We start from the raw sequence: 25316 nt of genomic DNA, 5'->3' as shown, positions 1-25316 counted from the left end.
CAATGCCCAGACATTGATATGCAGTTGTTACAGAGTTCTGGATGAGGGCTCGGTGGTTACTTACTAATCCCAAGCCAAAAAAAAATCCAATATTTTCTGATTATTAATTGATATTCTGGTTTCTATGGCTGGGTCTCTTTTATTGGTATTGATGATTCCATAAAGAACATCTAACATCCATGAAGTGAATTCTAATCCACAAAAGGTTCTTTATAGAGGAAAAGGGCTGTTTAGATCATGTTTAGATAATGTTCTACACATTAAGACCAAAAATTGTTCTTTGGCATTGCTATGAAAACCAATTGAAAGTTTTATGTTCAAGAGTGTAGAAAAGTCAAATAAAGGCCACAATTTAGCAAAATCCTCTTGCATAGTTACTTTTAGAAAACCTGACTATCACTGGACAAACCAAATATAGCTAAGAGAAACACAAACTTGTAAATAAATACCCTTGACACTTAAGATAATAAGATTAGTCTTTAAGTAGAAGGATTTGCCAGTGTTTAAGGCAAAGAGTTAGCTGATGCAAGAGGAACCAACTTAAAACCTGTGATGCAATGACAGTTTTTAGGAAGCATATCAAGCTAAGAGCTTTAAAGGCCAGTCAGTTGACATCATGCATCTAAAATGACAGAGAAAAACACACACTACTGTAGATAGAACTGTTGAGATAAAATGACTAATCAAACTCGAGTGAGCCAGAAGCTCTTCTTAGACAAGCCCTAAACACCAGATGCTCTGAGATTAAACCCATGTATTTCAGGGAGGCTTGAGTGGTCTGGTGCACTAAGGGTAACTTGCAGCCCCTGCTGAGCTAAGAAGCCTCTGGCGTACACCACACGTTAGTTTGGGGTTTCTATAAATAACCATTCAGGCTGGAAGGCTAATCTTATCGTGATTGCAGAGGTCAATATAATCGAACAGGAAAATGTTTGGCAACAGCATGAAGCATCAGTGCATGGTCAAAGCATCCAAGAATTGAATTTGAATTTGTTTTAATAAAATTAAAATGATTTTTAAATGTCTAATTTAAATGTTTGTTGACTTTACTGGACTTATTTATGCACACGATATATTCAATATTTTAATGAAGGCCAGTAAGGAACCATGCACCTTTCCATCAGAATTCAGAAATGTAAAACACATGTAAAAATATTGTAATTTATGAAGTTTAATAAAGAACAGGCCACTGCTGGTCTGATTCTCAACCAATTAAACATCCCTAATATGCAAATGAATTTAAACGAATTACAATGACCTAACTGGCAATTTAAATAATAAGCTGAGGGATTTGCTGTAACTCATTTCTATGACAAATACATCACACGAAAGGACGCGCTGCAGTAAACGATATGAAAATGTCATTAAATGTTTGTTTAACAATCCCATGGGTCTAAACTATGATTACAGAATGCTTCTACTACAAATGCTTGTACAGTTGAGGTCAAAAATCTACATACAAGTTCATTACATACATAATTTATGACTCAAAAGTTTACATCCCCTTGAATCTTGTTACTTGAATGATCCACAGCCACGTTTTTTGCTTTTTTTTTGTGATAGTTGTTCATTATTTATCCTGAACATTCTGTTGTTCTTCAGAAAAATCCTTAAGGTACCACAAATTCTTTGGTTTTTGTATATTTTAACCCTTTCCAACAATGACTTTATGATTTTGAGATCCATCTTTTCACACCGAGGACAACTGAGGGACTCATATGCAACTATTACAGAAGGTTCAAACACTCACTGATGCTCCAGGATGAAACACGATGCATTAAGAGGTGGCGGGGGGTGAAAACTTTTTGAATTGTAAGGGTAAATTTAACTTATTTTGTCTTCTGGGAAACATGCAAGTATCTTCTGTTGCTTCTGAAGGGCAGTACTAAATGAAAAACAAATATGATATTTAGGCAAAATAAGAAAAATGTGAACATCTTCATTCTGTTCAAAAGTTTTCACCCTCTTAATGCATAAAGCGTTTGAATCTTCTGTAATAGTTGCATAGGAGTCCCTCAGTTGTCCTTAGTGTGAAAAGATGGATCTCAAAATCATACAGTCATTGTTGAAAAGGGTTCAAATACAAAAAAAGGCAGAAAAACCAAAGAAATTGTGGGACCTTAAGGATTTTCTGAAGAACAGCAGGCAGTTTAACTGTTCAGGACAAACAAGGGACTCACTAAACAAAAAACACAGCTGTGGATCATTCAGGTTATAACACAGTATTAATAGTCAAGTGTATGTAAACTTTTGAACAGGGTCATTTTTATAAATTCAATTATTATTTTCTCTTGTGGACTATATGTAAACATCTCTTATGTGAAATATCTTATTCAGGTCAGTACTAAACTTTTGTCTTCAACTGTGTGTTACGGCATGATTTTATTGCCAAACCATGACTATCATCTTGTTTATAGGATTTGAATCATCAACATCAATCATTTGTTCAACTTAAAAAGCAACCTTACGGCAAAACATGAATTTGCCAAGACAGACAAACTCATAGTCATTCATCTTTCCAGCATTATTGATTTTCAGATGAACAGTTCATTTAGAATTCATTAGAGCCAGAGAAGGAAACAAACTTACTGAGACGCAGACGGATGCCAAGCCAGCTTCTGGGAGGCGATTTGTGAAGAACTGGATGCATAATCCACTTGTTGGGTACCATGTTGTCTGCCTTTACTCTGCGTCCTCTGTGTTGACGTAGAAATCCACACTATAAGAGCTGGCGGAGGGGTCACCAGTGGTGAGATACGACTCCTGGCATGATGATTGGAGATGGAGAATGAACATTACTTTTAGTGCTAGGGGCATAGATCTCAAGAGGGACAAAACCCAGAAATTTGAGTAAGCATCAAATTGACAAAATTAGAGTATTTATCTCTTTTTCAGGAAGTATTCAGAAAGACATTAAACATATGACATCTATTAAATGTGTTATTTAAAAAAAAATGTTGATATTGTTTGTCTGGGATAAAAGTTACAAATGTCAACATGGTTTAAACCGTCCACAAATTATACGGAATTAAAAAGGCTAAAATAATCTTTCATAATAATTTCATTTTAAATAAAAATAATTAAAATACTACTTGACAAACATTTTAACTTTTTGTAAAACTATGATTAACTTGTCAAGCACATATTTCAAAGTACAATTCAAGTATTTTAGTGTCACACCCTTGACTTTTAGAGTCTAACCTTTTTTTTAAATGTTATAAACAGTGCACAAACGTAAGAAACCAACATAAACTACATTTCCAAAAACGTTTTAAGCTAGACTTTAAAAAGTATTTTTTTTTTTTAACACATCCTTATGCCACTGATCCACATTTTATTTGCAATGCATGCACATATCAAATGCATATTTCAAACAGGCCTGATTTGGCTGTATCTCCTTTGATCTCATAGTATTGTGTTGCATTGTCATTTTAATGGCTCGGTAAGCGTGCACGCTGTTTACTTATGCATCTCAACGATTAATACACAGACACATTAATAGCCGACAAAACATAACCAATGCAACAATTAGATCCAGTGAACGCATTTGATTCTGTGGTCTATTTATGTGTATCAAAACTCTCTCTAACCTGTTGCATTGTAAAGCTTCATCATCGACCCGCAGAGCCCAAATAAGCTCGTCCATTCACCAGCAGCAGGACTTTAAATTCACTCCAATCTCGCTTTCATCCTCTCAGAAAGGTGTTGAATCTACTGCACCGCCGCTGTATTCTGTAAATCCATGCCTGGTGGGACAGGACTGGCGATTATCAGCGTGAAAGTTTGTCTCTGCTTTGTCTGGGCTGTTCCCTCTACTCTGTTTCAGCCATGGAAAGCGTTTTCCATTCATTCAAATCACCTTTAGTCAAGAGATCCCGCTGCGCTGCATGTGTTCAACCGCTAGAGGCGCCAAAGAGAGACTGCAATTTCTCCTTCTCAAACTATTTTATTCTATTCTAAGCACCTTTTGGGATCTTAATTGAATATTTAATGTCGATGTAACACACATAAATACATAAATATGACATGTTTACAAAAGTATGTGACCTTTTGTAGGTCAAGTTCCACACTCAAATTGCTTTCTCCCCTTTGCGGTAGTAGTTCAGAAGTTCAGCTGCAGGCTTGTCTGAATACTTGTGAATATATGGCTCCACCTTCTGGTCATCGTGTGCACGTACAGTCAAGACCGAAATTATTCAAACCCCTGGCAAATTCTGACTTAAAGTTACTTTTATTCAACCAGCACGTTTTTTTTTTTTTTTGACCGGAAATGACACAGGCTTCTCCAAAAGATAACAAGACGATGTACAAGAGGCATCATTGTGGAAAAAAATATTTCTCAGCTTTTATTTACATTTGAACAAAAAGTGGCATGTCCAAAATTATTCATACCCTTTACAGCAATCCGTAGAAAAGCCTTTATTGGCCATTACAGCAATCAAACTTCCTATAATTTCTGACCAGCATTTTGCATGTCTCTACTGGTATTTTTGCACATTCATCTTTAGCGATGAGCTCTAAGTCTTTTAGGTTGGAGGGTCTCCTTGCCATCACCCTGATCTTTAGCTCCCTCCACAGATTCTCATTTGGATTTAAGTCAGGACTCTGGCTGGGCCACTGCAAAATGTTAATGTTTTTGTCTGCTAACCATTTATTCACCACTTTTGCTGTGTGTTTTGGGTCGTTGTCGTGCTGAAATGTCCACTGGTGCCCAAGGCCAAGTTTCTCTGCAGACTGCCTGATGTTGTTGTTGAGAATTTTGATGTATTGCTCCTTTTTCATGATGCCGTTTACTGTGATTAGGTTCCCTGGTCCACTAGCTGAAAAAACACCCCCAAAACATTAGGTTCCCACCACCATGTTTGACAGTGGGGATGGTGTTCTTAGGGTTGAAGCCTTCACCTTTTTTATGCCAAATGAAGGCTGCATCATTGTGGCCAAACAATTCAATTTTTGTTTCATCTGACCATAAAACAGAAGACCAGAAGTCTTCTTCTTTGTCCAGATGAGCATTTGCAAAGACCTTGTCTGGAGAAGTGGTGTCCTCCTTGGTCTGCGTCTGTGGAACCCAGTGGTGTACAGTGTCCGTTAGGGGTGGAACGGTACATGTATTCGTTTCGAACCGAATCGGTACGGGGGTCACGGTTCGGTGCATGAATTTAAACGGAGAATACACGGTATGAAAATAAAAAAAAAACTTGCCTGCAAAATAATTAATGTAATGCGGAACTACTGTTAGATACGCGGGTTCTTTAGGGACAGCTAATATTTAGCCCCGCTTTAGCTCTGAAGCTCTGATTGGCGTCGATGCAGCCGAGCTCCGCCTATGTATGCGGTCTATCAGAGCCCGTCTACATTCTCTGGCACTCTGCAATTTTTTGTCAGCTCGACGGTCCATCATTGTGGTCCAGGGATTTCCTGAACTTTATGATTTGTCAAGCCCCCATTATTTTGACGCTAATAGAAGAAACAATGCATGGAGACGCATAGGCTTGGAGCTAGAGCGCAGCTGATGGTTGCTTAGAAACGGCAGACACTTCCGGAGCGCAAACGCCCGAGCGCTTTGTTGATCAGGAAGAAAGCGGCGCGCCTAGCGTTTTTCACGGCCCCTTAGATCGCAAGTTTGGGAAAACTTCGCTTTTCCAGTCAGTTACAGTAGTACAGGCGAGAGAGTGGTGGAAAAGACGAGGACTGTGTGTTGCCGTTGTTCAGCGGTTGTTGGGTATGTGAGTGGAAATACATCTAATTGCCTTCTGCATTTTTTGTTTTGCTTTTCCCTCCACTGTACCGAAATCATACCGAACCGTGATGTCTGAACCGAGGTACGAACCGAACCGTGACTTCTGTGAACCGTTCCACCCCTAGTGTCCGTTGGACTGTCTGCCTTGAGATGTTGCCACCAGCAGAGCCCAGATTCATCAGGATGGCCTTGGTGGTGATCCTTGGATTCTTTTTTACCTCTCTCACTATCCTCCTGGCCAGCACAGGTGTCACTTTTGGCTTCCGACCACATCCTCTGAGATTTTTCACAGTGCGGAACGTCTTGTATTTTTTAATATTACTTTGCACTGTAGCCACTGGAACTTCAAAACATTTAGATATGGTCTTATAGCCCTTTCCTGACTTGTGAGCAGCCACAAGTTTGAGTTGATTAAAACAGCTGTTCTCAATGAATCAGGGTAATTAGGATGCTTTAGAACAGCTTGGACTATTTGGAATGGTATAGAACTTTGGATTTTCCCGTTGACTGTGACAGTTTGCAAAAGGTATGAATAATTTTGGAAATGCCACTTTTTGTTCAAATGTAAATAAAAGTGGAGAAATATTTTTTTTTCCACAATGATCCATCATCTTATCTTTTGGGAGAAGCCTGTGTCATTTCCGGTCCCAAAAAAAACCTTGCTGGTTGAATAAAAGTAACTTTAAGTCAGAATTTGCCAGGGGTATGAATAATTTTGGGCTTGACTGTAGGTCCATTTGGATGACATTACATCTCTGAAGCAGTGTTAAAGGAGAACTCCGGTGTGATATTGACCTAAAGTGTATTGAATCATGATACCGAGTGTGAACGTACCTTGCATATTTCATCTCGGTTTGTGTCCAGCTGTCCGAAATCTGGGGTCAGTTAGCCGATGCTCACAACAGCTTGTCAATGAAAGTCAATCGGGCATCGAAGGAGCCATGTAAATAAATCACTGTTTTACGCCATTTACGAGGCACAAAGTAGCTCCACACTTCATCGGTAGACTTCCTAGGGCCCTGACATTTAAAACGAGACATTGAGAACTCAGAAAAAGCACCGGTAGTTTATTTACAAGAAGATTTATACAGACATCTTCCACCAGGAACAGAGCAGTCGCCGCCATCTTAAATGTAGTCACGATAAGTCGAGTGTCGAGCACGAAGGAAACTACAACCTGATACGTTGATAACCTGATAAATTCATTGGTGCTCCACACTCGATTTATCGTGACTACATTTAAGATGGCGGCGACTGCTCTGTTCCTGGTGGAAGATGTCTGTATAAATCTTCTTGTAAATAAACTACCGGTGCTTTTTCTGAGTTCTCAATGTCTCGTTTTAAATGTCAGGGCCCTAGGAAGTCTACCGATGAAGTGTGGAGCTACTTTGTACCTCGTAAATGGCGTAAAACAGTGATTTATCTACATGGCTCCTTCGATGCCCGATTGACTTTCATTGACAAGCTGTTGTGAGCATCGGCTAACTGACCCCAGATTTCGGACAGCTGGACACAAACCGAGATGAAATATGCAAGGTACGTTCACACTCGGTATCATGATTCAATACACTTTAGGTCAATATCACACCGGAGTTCTCCTTTAAGGCTGATATGAAGCGATCCCTAGCTTCAGTCCCTGGAAAATATATATGTTGTACATTCAGGCACAGCTAAAGCAGTTGATTCATAAAATTGTAGGTCTATCAAGTTTTCCCCGCTCCATGTTCATATTTGATGAAGCAGACAAGATGCAACCACAGCTAATCAACACCAAAGCACAACAAAGCAATCTTCCTTTTTCTCAGTTGATGCCCAAAACTCAAGAGTTTTTTTTCCCTCCAATTTCCACATTACATTTATAGACAATATACTAGCTATAAAATATAATTCTGCAATTAAATCTATTCACTGAACAGCAAGGATCTGAAGATTTTCGATCAAAAACAATGAGAAAGGTCTTACCTAAAACCTAAGACCCTGGACCACAAAACCAGTCATAAGGGTCAATTAAAAAAAAAATTGAGATGTATACATCATCTGAAAGCTAAACAAATAATCTTTCCATTGATGTTTGGTTGATTAGAAAATTTGGAAGATGAGTGCAAAAACAAAATCAAAATATTGAGAAAATCGCCTTTAAAGTTGTCCAAATTAAGCTTTAGCAACTGCATATTAGCCTACTAATCGAAAATTAAGTATTGATATATTTAAGCAATTTACAAAATAGCATCATAGAACATGATCTTTACTTAATATGTTGATTTTTGGCATAAAAGAAAAATCGATAATTTATACCTATACAAATTGTTGGCCTTTGCTAAATATACCCATGCTACTTATGTGGTCCAAGGACACATTTTTTCTTGAAAGATGAAAGTATTTTGTCATTCAATAACACAAGCACTCATAATTGGAAAGGTAAATAATAAAAAAGAACACTATATCCCACACAGTTTCTAATAGTTTATTCCTAAATATGCACATCACACATAGAACGATTGGAATTGCAAAATCACTGTAAACAGTCTCAACTATTCGGCTTTGACTGAAACCAAAGGGGGGACTGGGAAATCCATATAACCTAAATGAGATCAGTTTCCATTCTTGTTAAAACAAGAAAACCTTAAAACCTGTTCATTGAATTGCTAGGCCAATCAGCTTGCTGTATTTTTCTGAGGGACTGCACCTACACATCTTAAACTTTCAGTTTCCTTTGTGATACTTCATAATGAAAGCGTTTAATTTCTTTGTCTTTTTATTTCTTTTCTCTAACATACAAATAGCAGCATCAAATTTGAACTGGCTGAATGAGGTCTGGGATATTCTGGGGAACCAAATGCTTCGGCAATTGTTTGAGCTAGTAATTCCTGTCATAAAAGGATTTTTTGATCCGGATGATCTGTCTTTTGATTCGGAACGTGAGTACAAAACTTAAACTTATTTATCATGTTTATAAGTTAAGTTTTATTAGCACATCCAAGCCCATTAAGATGTACATCTAGATAAATGCACTTTCAGTGTAAATCGTGTGGTGCGATGTTTATTCAAAGCGTTTTTCAAAAGCGTGCAATTGAACGTGTTCGATTTTCATTTGTCAGCGGTTACTTTCGCTTTCGAATTCTGGAAGGGAGCGCGCACATGGAAGTAAATTTCATTTAACAGTTGAAGGGGACAATAAACATATTTTCTGAACAGCATTTTTTAATGCGAAGACAATACATCCACAATTTTGAGACCCAACACAAACAATATTTGCCTAATATCAGTGACCAATGACTGTAGAGTTTGAGATCCATCTTTTAATACTGAGGACAACTGAGGGACTTAAACGCTCATTGATGCTCCAGAAAGAAAAACGATGCATTAAGAGAATTTGAAGATCCGTTAATTTAACTTTTTTAGTTTTCTGGGAAACATGCGAGTATCTTCTGTAGCCTCTGAAGGGCAGTACTAAATAAAAAAATATAAGAGCAAAATAAGAAAAAATGTACTCATCTTCATTATGTTTAAAAGTTAGACGCCTGGCTAGTTGCATATGAGTACCTCAGTTGTCCTCAGAGTGAAAAGATGCATCTCAAAATGATAAGTCATTGTTTGTAAAAGGTTCAAATACACAAAAATGCTGGAAAACCAACAAAATTGAGAGACCTAAAGGATTTTAGCTGGCAGTTTAACTGTTCAGGACAAATAAGTGACTCATGAACTACTATCACTAAAGAAAAAAAAAAAAACAGAGTATGAGAATCAGGAGTATGTAAACTTTTGAACGGGGTCATTTTTTATAAATTCAACTATTATTTTCTCTTGTGGACTATATGTAAACATCTTTTATGTGAAATATCTTATTCAGGTCAGTACTAAATAAATAAAAAATCCTATTTTAGTCAAATAATTAACATTTTGCAGATACTTTAAGGTGTATGTAAACTTTTGACCTCAACTGTATATGTCATTTGGCCTTCTTTTTTTTTCTTTTTTTTTTTTTTTTGTTATAAATCTTAGGCCTGTTATTTTTTTCCCAAACAAGTAAATTGCAACAGAACACATCTCATGTCTGATTATGCAGACTACAAAAATATGTTCGTATTAATGTTTTAAAACATTTATATCTTTCAGGTTTGAAAGCAGATTTAGAAGAATCTCTCTTTGGGCAGCACATTGCATCTGATGTTGTATTAAAAGCTGTATCATCATTTATGAGTGACAGCAACCCAAACAAACCACTGGTCCTCTCTTTCCATGGAACTACAGGAACTGGAAAGAACTATGTTGCTAAAATAATCGCAAGAAACGTTTACAAAAAAGGGGAGCAGAGCGAGCATTTTCACTTATTTTTACCAGAACTTCATCTTTCGGACACTGTAAGTAAAAAGGCTACATACTGTATTTTACTAAGATAGTTTGGAATGGATAGCCTATTGGTCAGATTTGTCTGCCATCACTAAAATAATCCGAGCTACTACTTTACCATGGCTACTGTAGTTAAAGTTACAAAGCTGTATAATTTATATACTTATTATGAATTATAATGTTGCTCTATCAGGCATTTGCATGTTTTTCAGGCACAGATAAAGCAGTTGATTCATAAAAGTGTGTCAAGTTTTCCCTGCTCCATGTTTATATTTGATGAAGTAGAGAAGATGCAACCACAACTGATTGATGCCATAAAACCTTTCCTCGACTACAATTCATATGTAGATGGAGTGTCTTTCCGCAATGCCATCTTCATTTTCCTCAGGTAAAGCCCTCAACTAAGATTTAGAATTTTCACATACCAGTTAAACATATAAAATGTAATTCTGTAATTACATAAGCTGTGTTTACTTGTAGTAATGCAGGTGGGAATGTGATTTCTGAAGTGACTCTGGGTTTCTGGAGAGAGAAGAGAAGTCGGGAAGACATCATGATGAACAGCATGGAACTGGAGGCTAAAATCTTTCAACACATCATGAGTGAAGAAAGTATGTGATTTAATTAAAGTATGTGCATATGTTTAGTCTGTACATTAGAGTTCAAAAGTTTACACCCCCCTTTCAAAATTTGAAAATTGTTAATTATTAGACCAAAATAAAAGGGATCATACAAAATGCATGTTATTGTCTATTTAGTACTGACCTGAATAAGATATTTCACATAAAAGATGTTTACATATAGTCCAAAAAAGAAAATAATAGTTAAATTTATAAAAAAAATAACCCTGTTTAAAAGTTTCTTAATACTGTGTTGTTACCTGAAAGATCCACAGCTGTGTTTTTTGTTTAGTGATAGTTGTTCAAGAGTCCCTTGTTTGTCCTGAACAGTTAAACTGCCTGCTGTTCTTCATAAAAATCCTTCAGGTCGTACAAATTCTTTGGTTTTCCAGCATTTTTGTGTATTTGAACCCTTTCCAACAATGACTGTATGATTTTAAGATCCATTTTTTCACACTGAGAACAACTGAAGGACTCATATGCAACTATTACAGAAGGTTCAAATGCTCACTGATGCTCTAAAAGAAAAAACTATGCATTAAGAATCGGGGGTGAAAACTTTTGAAAAGAATGGAGATCTGTACATTTTTTTATTTTGCCTAAATATCATATTTTTTTTAATTTAGTACTGCCCTTCAGAGGCTACAGGAGATAGTTACATGTTTCCCAAAAGACAAAATAAGTTGCATTCATTTACCCTGATCTTCAAATTCAAAAGGTTTTAACCCTCCGGCTCTTAATGCATGTTTTTTCCTTCTGGAGCATCAGTGAGTATTTGAACCTTCTGTAATAGTTATAATGTCATCTGTGAGAAAAGATGGATCTTAAAATCATACAGTCATTGTTGAAAAAAAGGGTTCAAATACACCAAAATGCTGGAAATTCAAAGAATTTGTGGGACATGAAGTGGGCCTTTTTTTTTTTTTTTTTTGAAGAACAGCAGGCCGTTTAATTGTTCAGGACAAACAAGGGACTCATGAACAAATATCACGAAACACAAAAACACAGCTGTGGATCATTCAGGTAACAACACAGTATTAAGAATCAAGTGTATGTAAACTTTTGAACCGGGTCCATTTTTTATAAATTCAACTATTATTTTCTTTTGTGGACTATATGTAAACATCTTCTATGTGAAATATCTTATTCAGGTCAGAACTAAATAAAAAATAACATGCATTTTGTATAATCCCTCTTATTTTGGTAAAATAATTAACATTTTGCAGATTCTGAACGGGGGATTTCAACTGTATATGACAAGCAGTCATTCACGAGACTCTTTACCTTGTATAGAATAAATGATAAATGTATTTTGGATTAACATTATTTGGTTACATTTTTGTATTGCATACATTAAATATGTTCCTCTAGAAACACTATTACACTTTTTTTGTGTATGTCTGTTCAGCAGGTGGATTTTCACACTCCAGTCTAATAAAGAAGCACCTGATTGATCACTATGTTCCTTTTCTTACCTCTGGAGCTGAAGCATGTGCGTCAGTGTGTCATGGCTCAGATGCTTCATTTGAATATGACTCAAGACCATGAGCTGGCAGATAAAGTGGCCAGAGACATGCCCTTCTTCCCTGAAAAAGAGAGAATATTTTCTGTGAAAGGCTGCAAGTCTGTCAGACAGAAGTTACAACTATATCAATGAGTATGGTATATAGTGCATATTTAAGGTAGACAATATCATATTTATTAATATTAATAATATGAAGTTAATATTGGTTAAATGGGACAGGAAAAATCCTGCCCATACCCAGTTAGGGTAAAACAAAAAAGAAAAAATATAAGCCAGGGCATTGAAAATGGGTTGTGGATGGGTATTCCAGCATGACAATGATCCATAACACATGGGCAAGAAAACAAAGAAGCATATTAAGGTCCTGGAGTGGTCTAGCCAGTCTCCAGACCTTAATCCCATAGAAAATCTGTGGAGGGAGTTGAAGGTTCGAGTTGCCAAATGTCAGCCTCGAAACTTGAATGACTTGGGGAGGATCTGCAAAGAGAAGGGGCACAAAATCCCTCCTGAGATGTGTGCAAACCTGCTGGCCAACTACAAGAAACGTCTGACCTCTGTGATTGCCAACAAGGGTTTTGCCGCCAAGTATTAAGTCATGTTTTGCGAAATACTTATTTCACTCATTAAAATGCAAATCAATTGATACATTTTTTTAAAATGTGTTTTTCTGGATTTTTTTAGTTGTTATTCTGTCTCTCTTTGTTCAAATAAACATACCATCAAAACTGTAGACTGATCATTTCTTTGTCAGTGGGCAAACGTACAAAATCAGTGGGGGGTCAAATAAATCTTCCCTCACTGTATGCCTAGTAAGACCTTGCTTAGCTGATTCAGTTGTGTTTAATTGGGGTTGGAGCTAGACTCAAGAGACTCAATCACAAAATGAACACATAAGGAATAAACAATATGCAAAACAAAACCATTTTTCATACATAATGAAAAAATATTATTTAAGAGTTCGTAAAGTTCTGTGGTGGTCATGGTTACAGCAAGTTAACATCAACATGCCAGAAACTGGGAAAACAAGAAAAACGAGTTTTCATGCTTGTAGTCTGGATTCTAGTGGTGTCTTCAAATTTGCTTGAAATTGCTGTTGGTTTCAGCAGTCTGCAAAAAGAAGATAGAGTTACGATTTGTGACCCAGGAGCACAAAACCAGTCGTAAGTAGGTACATTATGTAAACATCCTATCCTACATTTATCAAAATGTACTTTTGGATTAGTAATATGCATTGCTAAGAACTTAATGTGGACAACTTAAAAAGCGATTTCTTCAGTATTTTTATTTCTTGCACCCTTATATTCTAGATGTTCAAACAGTTGTATCTCAGCCAAATGTTGTCATATCAGTAAATCAACATACCATACATCAATGGAAAGATTGCTTATACAGCTTTCAGAAGATGTTTAAATCTCAATTTCAAAAAACTGACCCTTATTACTGGTTTTGTGGTCCAGGGTCACCTTTCTACAGTTGTATGGTCAGTCGTATGGCTCTTTCCCATTTTACATGTCTTGTGTGTTTTTTCGTGGCATTCAAGCTAAACCCTAACACTGCAGAGGACTGCCACTTGTTTACACTCAGTGGGTGTAACTGCAGCGACTCCCTTCTGTGACATCATGTGCATACCTTAGGCTATAAAAGACATCTACGCATTTCCTGAACGAGTGCAGTTTACTCTTAATCCGTCAGTTCTTTTAGTTACTTTCCAAAAAACGAAACTGAGACTAAAAGGGGCCTAGATTATTGACCTTCACAATGAATGCACAGCATTTGTTATTAGTTTTATTGCTGGTGACCAATATAAGATTATCTTCAGGTGTTCTGGATGTGTTTGCGGCTGCTGCATCTTATGTGATTTATACCTTTTTTGAACGGGACGGTTTGCTGCCTTTTGACCCTAAAGGTAAGTAAAACTGCAAAATAATGTACTGTATGTTTTGGCAATATACTTTTGAGTTATTTATGGTTCATTTGCTTCAAATGTTAGCTTTGTTTCCAACAGATATGCAGGTGAATTTGTCAAATAACTTCACAACAACTTTGGTAGTAAAAGGGTTGCGTAACTTTTTTATCCTATGTGACAGCAAAATGTTTATTCCCATGTGGTTTTAATGTTGATAGCAAATTCCCATATTACGTTTAATGTGGTACCACATATATGTAGTCAAGTGGTTTTAAGAAGACAAACAGCATTAATGAAAGAATGGGGGATGAAAAGAAATGAAATTACACTCTTCATAATGATTCCCTTTCTGAATTACAGCAATATTGTTTTTAATTTTCAGTGTTATTATAAAATTACTTTCAAATGTTATTTTATACAGTTTTAGAAATAATTTGTCATGTGGTCATAAAAGTTTCAAAAATGCAGAAAATGTGCCAGATTCTTTTGGTGTACTTCTCTGGTTTTTCATGAGAAATTTGTCCAGCTGAGGCCAGCAAACCTGCACAAGTCTAGCTTAAGCTACAGTCTGCTTAACAACTAACAACATTTTATTTTGTGATTGTACTTTTTTTGTTTGTTTTAGGTGTGATTTCATTGTACTGAAACATAAAATGCAACAATATTGAAATGTGTGAGCTTTCTAGGTTATTTAGCAATTTTCTTTATAGTACAAATATTATCATTGCAACCTACAAACAGTCTTTGACTTCACATATCTTCACATCTTTCAGGTTTGAAAGCAGATTTAGAAAAATCTCTCTTTGGGCAGCACATTGCATCTGATGTTGTATTAAAAGCTGTATCATCATTTATGACTGACAGCAAACCAAACAAACCGCTGGTGCTCTCTTTCCATGGGACTACAGGAACTGGAAAAAACCATGTCACCAGAATCATTGCAAAAAATGTGTATGAAAAAGGGGAAGACAGTGAGCATGTTCACACGTATACGGCTAAACATCATTTCCCAAACAAAAACAACTTAGATGTTTACAGTGTGAGTTAATGGTAGTACTTGTAGCCTTGGCCTAAGACTTTATCAAATTACATTTATAACAAAAAATCAGGCTGTAGCTGGGGATTTAGCTCATTTACAGAATCTGTATTTAAAATGTTTGCACTAATGAAGCTGCATTTCTGTTAAACTGAGAGCATTTTTGCCCTGGATTTATTACTACACTAAAACATGGTAAATTGTATTTGTAAAACTGTGAAAGCAAAAATAATGTTTAATAGAATTACATATTTTAAAACATGCAGTTGTAGACGTTATGCAAATAGCAGAACCAACTAAGATTTGCATGTTCTGTATATTCAGGCACAGCTAAAGCAGTGGATTCATGGAAATGTTTCACGTTTTCCCCACTCCATGTTCATATTTGATGAAATGGAGAAGATGCATCCAGAGCTGATTGACACCTTAAAGGCCTTTCTGGACTACAACGCCCGTGTAGACGGAGTGTCATTCCGCCATGCAATATTCATTTTTCTCAGGTAAAGCCCTCAAATTAGAGGTTTGTTTTTCAAATTCAATATACTATGTAAGCTACGAAATATTTAAGCACAGGTTATTAAATGATAATTAAATTAAATTGCTCTCTGAAAAGATTGATCTAACTAAGTTGTGTTTAATTATAGTAATACAGCTGGGAAGGTGATTGTTGAAGTAGCTCTGGATTTCTGGAAAGAAGGCAAAGATCGGGGAAAGATATGGATGAACAGCAAGGAACTAGAGACTAAAATCTTTCAAGACATTTTCAATGATAAGAAAAGTATGTTTTGAAAAATCATTAAAGAATTATATATATATGTATATATATATATGTACACACACACACACACACACACACACACACACACACACACACACACACTGTACATTCAGTATATTTCAAAAGCCAGTATAGATTTTAAAATATATTTACATATAAAATATATTACAATCAATATTTGGCCATTATATATATATATATATGTAAGTCACATCATCTTTCAGGGAGAATCTGCATTAATTTTACACTTTTACTTTTTTGTAATTTTACACAGTGCAAAGAAAATACTGCTATTTTCACTTAGTGCAAATAGCCTCTGTCATATTCATTTTGTCCTCAATTGACACAGTATGTTTTTCAATGGTTGTATCTTAAATTATTGAAATTCAAATTGATTTTGCTCAAACCTAAATATGCAGTTGCATTTATTTTACTAATAACTTCTTTCATTTTTAATGTGTATGTCTGTTCTGCAGGTGGATTTCTGTACTCTGCTATCATAGATCATCATTTGGTTGATCATTACATTCCTTTCCTACCTCTGGAGCTGAAGCATGTACGTCAGTGTGTCATGGCTGAGATGATCCATATGAAAATCAACCAAGACTATGATTTGGCAGATGAAGTTGCCAGAGACATGCCCTTCTTCCCTGAAAAAGAGAAAATATTTGCTGTTAAAGGCTGCAAGTCTGCCAGACAGAAGTTGATGCTGTATATTGAGGAAAATGAGCATGCTGCCCTTCCTGATTTGGACAAATACAGCAATGAAGAATGACCTTACAGCTCCCATTTGTGTTTACTTAGTTTTTGCAGTAATTGCATTTTGACATTTGGCAGGATGGTCCAAAATGTCCCCCACTACTCACACACACAAACACTCCTATCAGACAATAGGTGGCGCTATAATAAGCACTTTAACGTTGTCTGCACAGGTGAAAATCTAATTGTTTTCTCCTCTGACTTCCTAAGTCAAGCAGAACATTTATTTATTTATTTATTTATTTATTGCTATTGATAAAAGTATTCCTCTATCCTGAGCTTTTTTTTTTAAAAACTCATCCATTTATCCAATAAGTGTATTAAGCATGGCTACAAAATGAATTAACCTATATATTCTAAATTGTTTGACTAATAAAAATTCTTTTGATAACTTTTTGTCATTATTGTTTATAGATGATGCATGCAAATGGTGGTTTAAAGACAGAATATGTAAGTTTTTTTTTTTTCAAATTATCCAAAAACCACTAGAACAGTGCTGTATATTTTGCTGACTTAGGTAAATCCAGAGAAATACTCAATTTTTACCAGTGTAACGGACAGTGTCCTGTGTCACCTGCCAATGACGTCATACACTTTCGATTTTCCAGTTTTATTTAGAAACATAGAAACATTAAAGATGCTTTAATATGTTTTGCCTTTTATTAGGTGACAAATGCACAATAGCATTTAAACGCATCTAGTATAATAAAAAACAGCGCTGCTGGAAGAAGCGGAAGTGCTTGACTGTGGCTTAATAAAAGCTCTGCTGCCTTTGAGCCATGTATTGCGCTTGTCCATTATTAGCAATTGCTCCAGCGGCCTTGTTTCACTTCCATGACTTTCAGCCCCACCCTGCTTAATACTACAATGACCTTAATTTAAAGCAACACTAAGTAGTTTTGTTTTTTTTTTACCTAAAAATAATGTTTCCGAACTCATGTCAGTGGTTCATCAACTCATAACAGGGTAAAACGAAGTGAAGGATGACAATAACTGCCAAAATCACCCCAAATGTTCGACCGTTTCCAAAGTTGTTCATTCTAAGTTTGTGTTTAGCGTTTTTGATTGCTAGCATGCTTGAGTTAGTAGTTGTGAGTTTATTTTTGGCGATGGAGGACATTTGACCGGGAAACTAAATTCCGAACTTATTACGGTAACGGTATGAAGGTCAAATACTTGTAGGCGGGCCCGGACATAGGCATGGGCAAGGTGGGGCAATGCCCCCCTAAATGCTGTGACTGCCCCCCCAAACGTGAAGGCATGCAAAATTCCGAATTTCATAAAAATTTAAAGTAAAATGGTCAGAGCACTCTTTGCTCGCTTTCAAACTAGCTACTGATTGGTAGATGCGTAGGGAGGGAGTGGCTCACTTTACTCGCTTGCTTGTCTCACTTGCTCACAGTCACAGCACGGCAGAGCTCAAAACTCAGACATCGTTCTAAGTAACTTTTCTTTTGCGGTCTCTCACCGGAATTATTTGATTACTGTAACTCTGTTCTTGTTCTCTCTTATCTCTCTCTCTTTCTCCTCACTCATTTACAATTTGTTGAAGTGAATCAAGTAACGAGTCGACAATGAGCAGATTTCTGGTTGCTAAAGCTAAACCTAGCAGTAGCAGCGGAGCCGGTGTCATGAGAAATCCAGTCCCCACCCGGAATCTGGTCTCCATTAGGACCCAGAGTGATCTTATTGGTTCAATCAAAGAACTTATAAGGCTGTATCCGAAATCGCCCCCTATACCCTCAAATAGTGCACTATTTGAGGGGACAGCCATTTTAAGTGGTGTTCGAAACCATAGTGGACATTCCCGAGTGCACTCATTCAATCCCACAATGCACCGCGTGTACAACCGATGTACGCTCAACAGCTAGAGATAACCCATAATGCACTGAGAGAGTCGCACGCCGACTGAATTCCCGCGTCTCGCCAGACGATGGCGCCCGCAGCTGAATCATCCATCCGTTCATTTTACAACGCGCTGGTTCATGGCGTAATACAGCGTACAACACAGGTAACAATTCGTTGTAAATTGATTATTAACTTTTTTAACCAGGGTTTATACGTAAATTCCTTGACATAGTTCAAGATAAATCCTTTAATCTTACTACTCGAACTGTCTGTTTTAAATGATTGTTAAACAGTAAGCAATACAATGCAAAAGCGGCAGTCCTTCCGGTGCACTTAGTGTCCGAATTCACTCACTCGTTTTCATTCACTCCTTCAAGTGAACTGTACGAGTGGACTAATGTAGGGAATAGTGAATGAGGGTATAGGGGGCGATTTCGGATACAGCCATACTCTTTGGTTCAATTGACTTCTAATGGGTATTGATTTTAGCGCCTGATTACAATTCCTGCACAATCACGTTATATTTTATATAGTTAGAAATGCGTTATAATGACCATAAATGTCTTTTAAACTGCATAGTAGAATTATGTTTCTAAAACATAATAGAACAGCGTTTTACACTGATAGTGAATTATCCTCGTTTTCTGATTATACATTGACATTTAAAACCACTTAAACTTTGATTTACTCGTGCATTATTTATTCAGACGTTATATTGCTATATAGCATTTAAATACGTTTTTCCATAAAGAAATTGTGGATAATTACAAATGTATGCGTTATTAAATTACTTTTTATAGTAAAATTACACCATTGTATTAGATGTATTATATGTATGTTGTTTTTTATAAAAATATAGACATTTTTGATCAGGCATTACCGCCGGGATCCTAAAGGGGACCCGATTTCGGGGCGGTCTCAATTTGTCACTACACCGGCTCATCGGGTGGTAGTACAAAACTAAGAAATAAAAACGACAAAAAAATACACAAAAAAAGAAATTAAAAAATATATAAGTAAAATAAAAGACAAAAAAATGAAAGGATAGATAGATAAACAAACAAACACAAAAAACCTTAAATACAGCATCAAAAGGGCACAAGCCAGTGTCCTATTTGTGCCAGTCCCAAGCCCGGGTAAATGCAGAGGGATTAGGGCATCAAACATAAAACCTATAAGACAAATCAATTGGATCAAAGGAGAATATAGAGATATGGATAGGTGGACTGATGTGATGAAAGCATAATATAGCTTTCTTTGTATAGATGATTAGAGAATCTTATTTCTTATTCTTGATTTTTATTTTCATTATTCTTTTTTATTCTTTTTTTACTCACCTTCTAGTTTTTTGACTAATTGACATTTTACTATTTTACATTTTACTATCGGTTACTCAGGAAAAAGGTGGATAATTCATAGTGGTTTAGAAATTCATCTGCAAGGTTGTCTGAATAATAGCCTACTTGTAAATATTTGGCTCCACCCGCTGGTAATCATGTGTATTTTCAAGCGGCTCACGTGCACATAAGACTACTTGGATGACATTACCTGTTTGAAGCAGTGTCGAAGCTATGTGGAAAGACTGGTTAATTGTGATTTTTGTCCGTTTTTATTTTGAGTTTCTACTGCAGCCTGTGGTGTGGAGGGACCTGTGACATACAAAAGTATATATTTAATAAATAAAATAAGAAGATTTATTGCTAACATGCAGGCTACACAAAGAAAAACCAAAATGGTTCAATCATTGAAAACAATTTACTAGTCTATTATTATCAACTATACCTATTCTCTATGTTTGACTGAGGCCAAGGTGGGAACTGCAATCTGTTATTGTATAGCTAAGCCAATCAGCTTGCTGAATATTTCTGAGGGCGTGTATTAGGCTCCACCTACATCTGTCAGGTTTCTCAGAGTTCTACGAACTAAGGATAGCTTTCATGATGAAATTGCATCTTTTTGTAGTTTTATTTCTGGCGTCTAATTTAACATTAGCAGCATCAGATTTGAGTTGGCTAGGTGAAGTCTGGGATATTATGGGTAAAAAATTGGCTGAGCAAATGTTGGAGACATTTGAACCGGATTATCTGGTTTTTGATTCGAAACGTGAGTCAAAATAATTATAATTTATCATATATATTTGCTATGTTTATAAGTTTTTATTAGCAAATCCAAGTACATTAGCTAAGCTTTTTATGTAAATCTTCACTTTCAGTCACATTTTGAACTACTTCTATAGTACCTGTGTAATGAAATCTCATATGTAGGTTATGTTTTAATATAGCATTTTGAACATTATAGATATGGCTTACTTTATGTGGTGAAATTAATAATTTGTTTTAAAGTGTCTTGCCTGATAATTTTCCCTGATTAATGTCTTGTTACATTCACATTTTCAGGTTTGAAGGAAGATTTAAGACAATCTCTCTATGGGCAGCACGTTGTGTCTGATGTTGTATTAAAAGCTGTAACATCATTTATGACTGACAGCAACCCAAACAAACCACTGGTCCTCTCTTTCTACGGGACTACAGGAACTGGAAAAAATCATGTTACTACAATCATCGCAAGAAACATTTACAAAAAAGGGAAAAACAGCGAGAATGTTCACTTATTTTCACCTTACCTTCATTTTTCATACAAGGATGATTTACACATCTACAGTGTAAGTAAATAATACATATTTCACTAAGATAGTTCAAAATAGGTGTAAGTGTTGCCAGTGTTTTGTCAATAGATATGTCTGTAAGAGCAGATTAAACCCTGTGAGTTATTTTTATGTTTTTTTTATACTTTTTTTTTTCTTTTTTCTTAATTTAAGCATACATCCAAACACAATTTAGTGAGCTTGTGTTTGCATGTTCTTCAGGCAAATCTAAAGAAATGGATTTCTGGAAATGTATCAAGTTTTCCCCGCTCCATGTTCATATTTGATCAAATGGACTACATGCTTCCAGAGCTGATCGACGTCATAAAACCTTTTCTGGGCTACAGTGCCCATATAGATGGAGTGTCATTTCGCAAAGCAATCTTCATTTTTCTCAGGTGATGCACTAAAATCAGAAGTTTGATTTTGTTTTAATTTCAACATTTACGTTGTAAGCAACATATTAGTAATGCAACATAAAATGTAATTCTGTAAATTATTTCCTCCACTCTCCCAAAATTGTGACTCTGTGACTGAGCTGTGTTTATTTGTAGTAATGCAGGAGGGCAAATGCTTTCCAAATTGGCTCTGGATTTCTGGCGAGAAGGCAAAGATCGGAAAGCGATCAGTATGAACATCATGAATGAAAAGAGTATGAGATTTTATTGAATTATGTGCATATATGTTTAGCCTACATGAGTTTGTATATAAAGTAGTCATCCCCAAAATGCTTTTACCTTGTTATGAATAAATCAAAAATGTATTTTTGTCATTCATTAACACAAACATACCTATATGTCAGGTAAATCATTAAAAAAAAGAACATTAACCTATATCCCACACTGGTTTAATCTATTTTTGTTATATTCTGTTACATATATTTTTTAAATTGGTTTATCCCTTAATGAATATTCGGTTACGTTCTTTTATTATATGCATTAAATAAGTAATTTTTTTGTATGTCTGTTCTACAGGTAAATTTCTGCGCTCTAGTATCATAGATGATCTGGTTGATCATTATATTCCTTTCCTACCTCTGGAGCTAAAGCATGTGCGCCAGTGTGTCATGACTGAGATGGTTCATCTGAAAATACCCCAAGACTTTAAACTGGCAGATCAAGTGGCCAGAGCCATGCCATTCTACCCTGAAAAAGAGGAAGTATTTTCTGTTAAAGGCTGTAGGTCTGTGAGACAGATGTTGGCTCTCAAAATCCATTTTTTTATATGAACAACTTTAATAGCACTTGTTATCCACTTTTTTACTGTTGCTTTTTTTAACTGAATTAAAACTTGGAAGTCAGCTTGTCTAACAGATATTTCTTGCTGGATGAAGGACCATCATCTTCAACTCAACCTTGTCAAGACAGAACTTGTGGTTCCATCAAACCCATAGTTTTTTCACAATTTAACCATCCTGTTAGGCACATCAACCATAACTCCTTGGAGTTGTAATTGATGACCAGCTGACTTTCTCAGACCACATTGCTAAAACTGCCCGGTCCTGCAGATTTGCTTTACTCAACATCAGGAAGATCAGGCCCTTTCTTTCAGAACATGCTTCACAACTCTATGTTCAAGCTCTTGTTCTGTCCAGGCTAGACTATTACAATGCTCTTTTGGCAGGTCTTCCAGCCATGCACATCACACCTCTCTTCATCAATTTGCACTGGCTACTAATAGCTGCATTAATTCAAGGCATTAATGTTTGCCTACAAAACCACCACTGGCTCTGCTCTCCTTTACCTAAATTCATTACTTCAGACTTAGGTGCCCTCTAGAAGCTTGTGTTCTGCTAGTGAATGGCACTTTATTGTGCCATACCAAAGAGGCACAAAATCACTTTCACAGACTTTCACATTAAATGTACCCTCCCGGTGGAATGACCTGCCCAACTCAATCCGAGCAGCTTAGCCATCTTCAAGAATCTGTTAAACACATCTCTTCCATCTTTATTTGACCCTCTAACTCTAGCACCCTCTATTCTAATTCTATTCTTTTTTTTAAAAAACTTGCCCTATTAGACTTATACTGTACTCTATTCATTTACTTACTGCTTGTTTTCTTAAAAAAAAAAAAACTAATACAAGCTTCTCTGTTCTTGTTGTATTCTATATATCTATTTGTAGGCACTAGCTTGCTTTTTCTTTTTATATAATAAAACAACATGCTGATCCAAATTCAAGATCATATAAATGTAATAGAATATGATTAATTTGGACCAGTTTTGCTTACCATATGTATGTATAAGTGTGTGTTGAGGAAAACTTTACAGTGCAAGTTAAATTAATTAGAAATTACATATAATTTGGCATTAAAATGTAAGGTATTGCACATTTTATTGATGAGTCAAACATATGTATTTTGTGAAAAGTTTGCAACTGTTTTTTTAATTGCTTAATTAAAAGCACCACAATTATTACACAGTGTTGTCTGTTAAATAGTGAAATAACAGTAAATAAAAATGTTTGACATTCATTTTGAATTTCAAAATGACCAAAATAATAGACTGTAACTTTTGCTGAAATGCATAATAAATGGAACAGCTTTGATAGTATATGGATTATTTATGTTGCTAAGGAAAACAATCAGTAGTCAATTTGATGACTTTGAAAATCACATAATATTTGGTTGCGTAGCAATAGTCTACTGACAGAATAGAAACAGTAATTTTCCACCTCCTGTCGCAACAATATAACCGGCACCAGTGGTGTCAAAAGTATTCACATTCATTACTCAAGTAGAAGTATAGATACTAAGATTTAAAAAGACTTTTGTAGAAGTTGAAGTATCAACTCAAGCTTTTTACTCAAGTAAAAGTATAAAAGTACTGGTTTCAAAACTACTTAAAGTAAAAAAGTAAAAGTAATGTAAGGGAAAAAAATGCCATTAAGGACCAAAGCTTAGGCCGCGCCACAGGGGCCTATTGTGCACTACCCCACCTCCCCAAAAAACATTTCTAAAGGCCATAATGACTATGTTATATTAAAATGTTAATGTTGAAAAATTTGGAATGCACTAGGCTACCTGTTTTAGCTGCATATTTGCCAATTGAAAATAAACGCATTTTATTACAATGCAAATAGGCTACATTAAAGAACCATAAATGTGTACTACTGAGCATTAACGTGTTTCATGGAGCGGAAGATATGATGATTAGTTGCTGCCTATAAGTATTGTTATCGCAACATTGTCAATCGCGTTGTCAATCGCAAACTATTATTTATTCAAACGTCTTTCTATCAAACTACCTACTATAGCTTCATTTGCAGAGGATGAAGAGAAAGCACCCGTTTGATAAATAAGCAAGTAGTCGAGAAATAATAACTTGTAAGAAATCATCTTTTTTGAGTAATGACCCGAACACTGGCTATATCCTTGCTGGAGTGCAGGGCTGGACTGGGGTTAACATTTGGCCTTGGACAAATCCAGCCCATCCAGCCTACAAGTTCCCCCGTGAGTTTTGTTGGATTATAGGGCCTTTAATTAAAGTAAATAAATGAATGAATAAAACAGGACAGAATCAAATAATGTTAGATACTGAATTCAAATGCGACTTTTATTAATAATTTATAAAATTAATAATGCATTTTTGTCACATAAAAATGCATGCAGTAAAGCATTGATTTTGAGCTAGAATGCAGGACTTTTATTGCTAAGAAATTCTGTAAAAATTACTTACTTTTGTAGAACACAAAAGATATTTTGTAGAATGTAACCAAACATATTTGTTTACCCTTGAATTCTACTCTATAGACACAATTTTTGAATTTCTCAAAGTATCTTCCTTTATGTTCCACAGAAGAAAGAAGTTCATACAGGATTGAAATTACATGATGTTGAGTAAATAATGAAAATTTTTATTTTTGGGTGAACTGTCCCTTTAAGAACTTTAATATGTATAGTAAACACCTCATTTATATAAGGCACTGATATTTATCTTTAATCAGGCTCTTACTGAATTAACATTTTACTCCAATTAAAATGAATTACAACTTAATATTTAAAAAGAAAGAAATTATTGCTTAAAATCCAGATATATACTGACTAGTATTAGTAAGATGTCGTCACAAGAATAAAATTACAATGGTTATGTTTTTTTAAATAATTCAT

At 35.7% G+C, this 25316-nt stretch overlaps 2 protein-coding genes and 2 pseudogenes across 3 annotated transcripts in view; 3 read left to right on the top strand and 1 right to left on the bottom strand.

The window, feature by feature from the left end:
• The window catches only part of LOC141290946 (pleckstrin homology domain-containing family G member 5-like), a 170865-nt gene extending 168148 nt beyond the window's left edge, over positions 1-2717 (bottom strand). For both annotated transcript variants that reach the window (XM_073823096.1, XM_073823097.1), the window contains exon 1: positions 2590-2717. In XM_073823096.1, coding sequence (XP_073679197.1) covers positions 2590-2671 — 82 coding nt within the window. In that variant the 5' untranslated portion in view covers positions 2672-2717. The remainder of the gene's footprint in view (positions 1-2589) is intronic.
• Positions 2718-8576: 5859 nt separating this feature from the next.
• Positions 8577-12965, top strand: LOC141290612 (torsin-1A-like; annotated as a pseudogene).
• Positions 12966-14927: 1962 nt separating this feature from the next.
• Positions 14928-16730, top strand: LOC141290611 (torsin-1A-like). The gene is made up of 4 exons (XM_073822723.1): positions 14928-15180; positions 15502-15677; positions 15822-15955; positions 16432-16730. The coding sequence occupies exons 1-4, from the start codon at positions 14995-14997 to the stop codon at positions 16728-16730; spliced, it is 795 nt and encodes a 264-aa protein (XP_073678824.1). The 5' UTR covers positions 14928-14994.
• Positions 16731-18288: 1558 nt separating this feature from the next.
• Positions 18289-25316, top strand: part of LOC141290610 (torsin-1A-like) — a 41036-nt pseudogene continuing 34008 nt past the window's right edge.

This window comes from Garra rufa, chromosome 18 (assembly GCF_049309525.1).
Source record: "Garra rufa chromosome 18, GarRuf1.0, whole genome shotgun sequence".
Taxonomy (NCBI): Eukaryota; Metazoa; Chordata; class Actinopteri; order Cypriniformes; family Cyprinidae; genus Garra; species Garra rufa.
The sequence above is the reverse complement of the archived record's forward strand: the minus strand, read 5'-3'. Positions and strand labels throughout refer to the sequence as shown.

Bases quoted from the DNA above. Each gene is read 5' to 3' on its own strand.
- LOC141290611 (XM_073822723.1), top strand. From the start codon at position 14,995: ATGACTGACAGCAAACCAAACAAACCGCTGGTGCTCTCTTTCCATGGG. The intron at 15,678-15,821 runs GTAAAGCCCTCA...GTTTAATTATAG, and splicing joins GCAATATTCATTTTTCTCAG to TAATACAGCTGGGAAGGTGA. The intron at 15,956-16,431 runs GTATGTTTTGAA...TCTGTTCTGCAG, and splicing joins CATTTTCAATGATAAGAAAA to GTGGATTTCTGTACTCTGCT.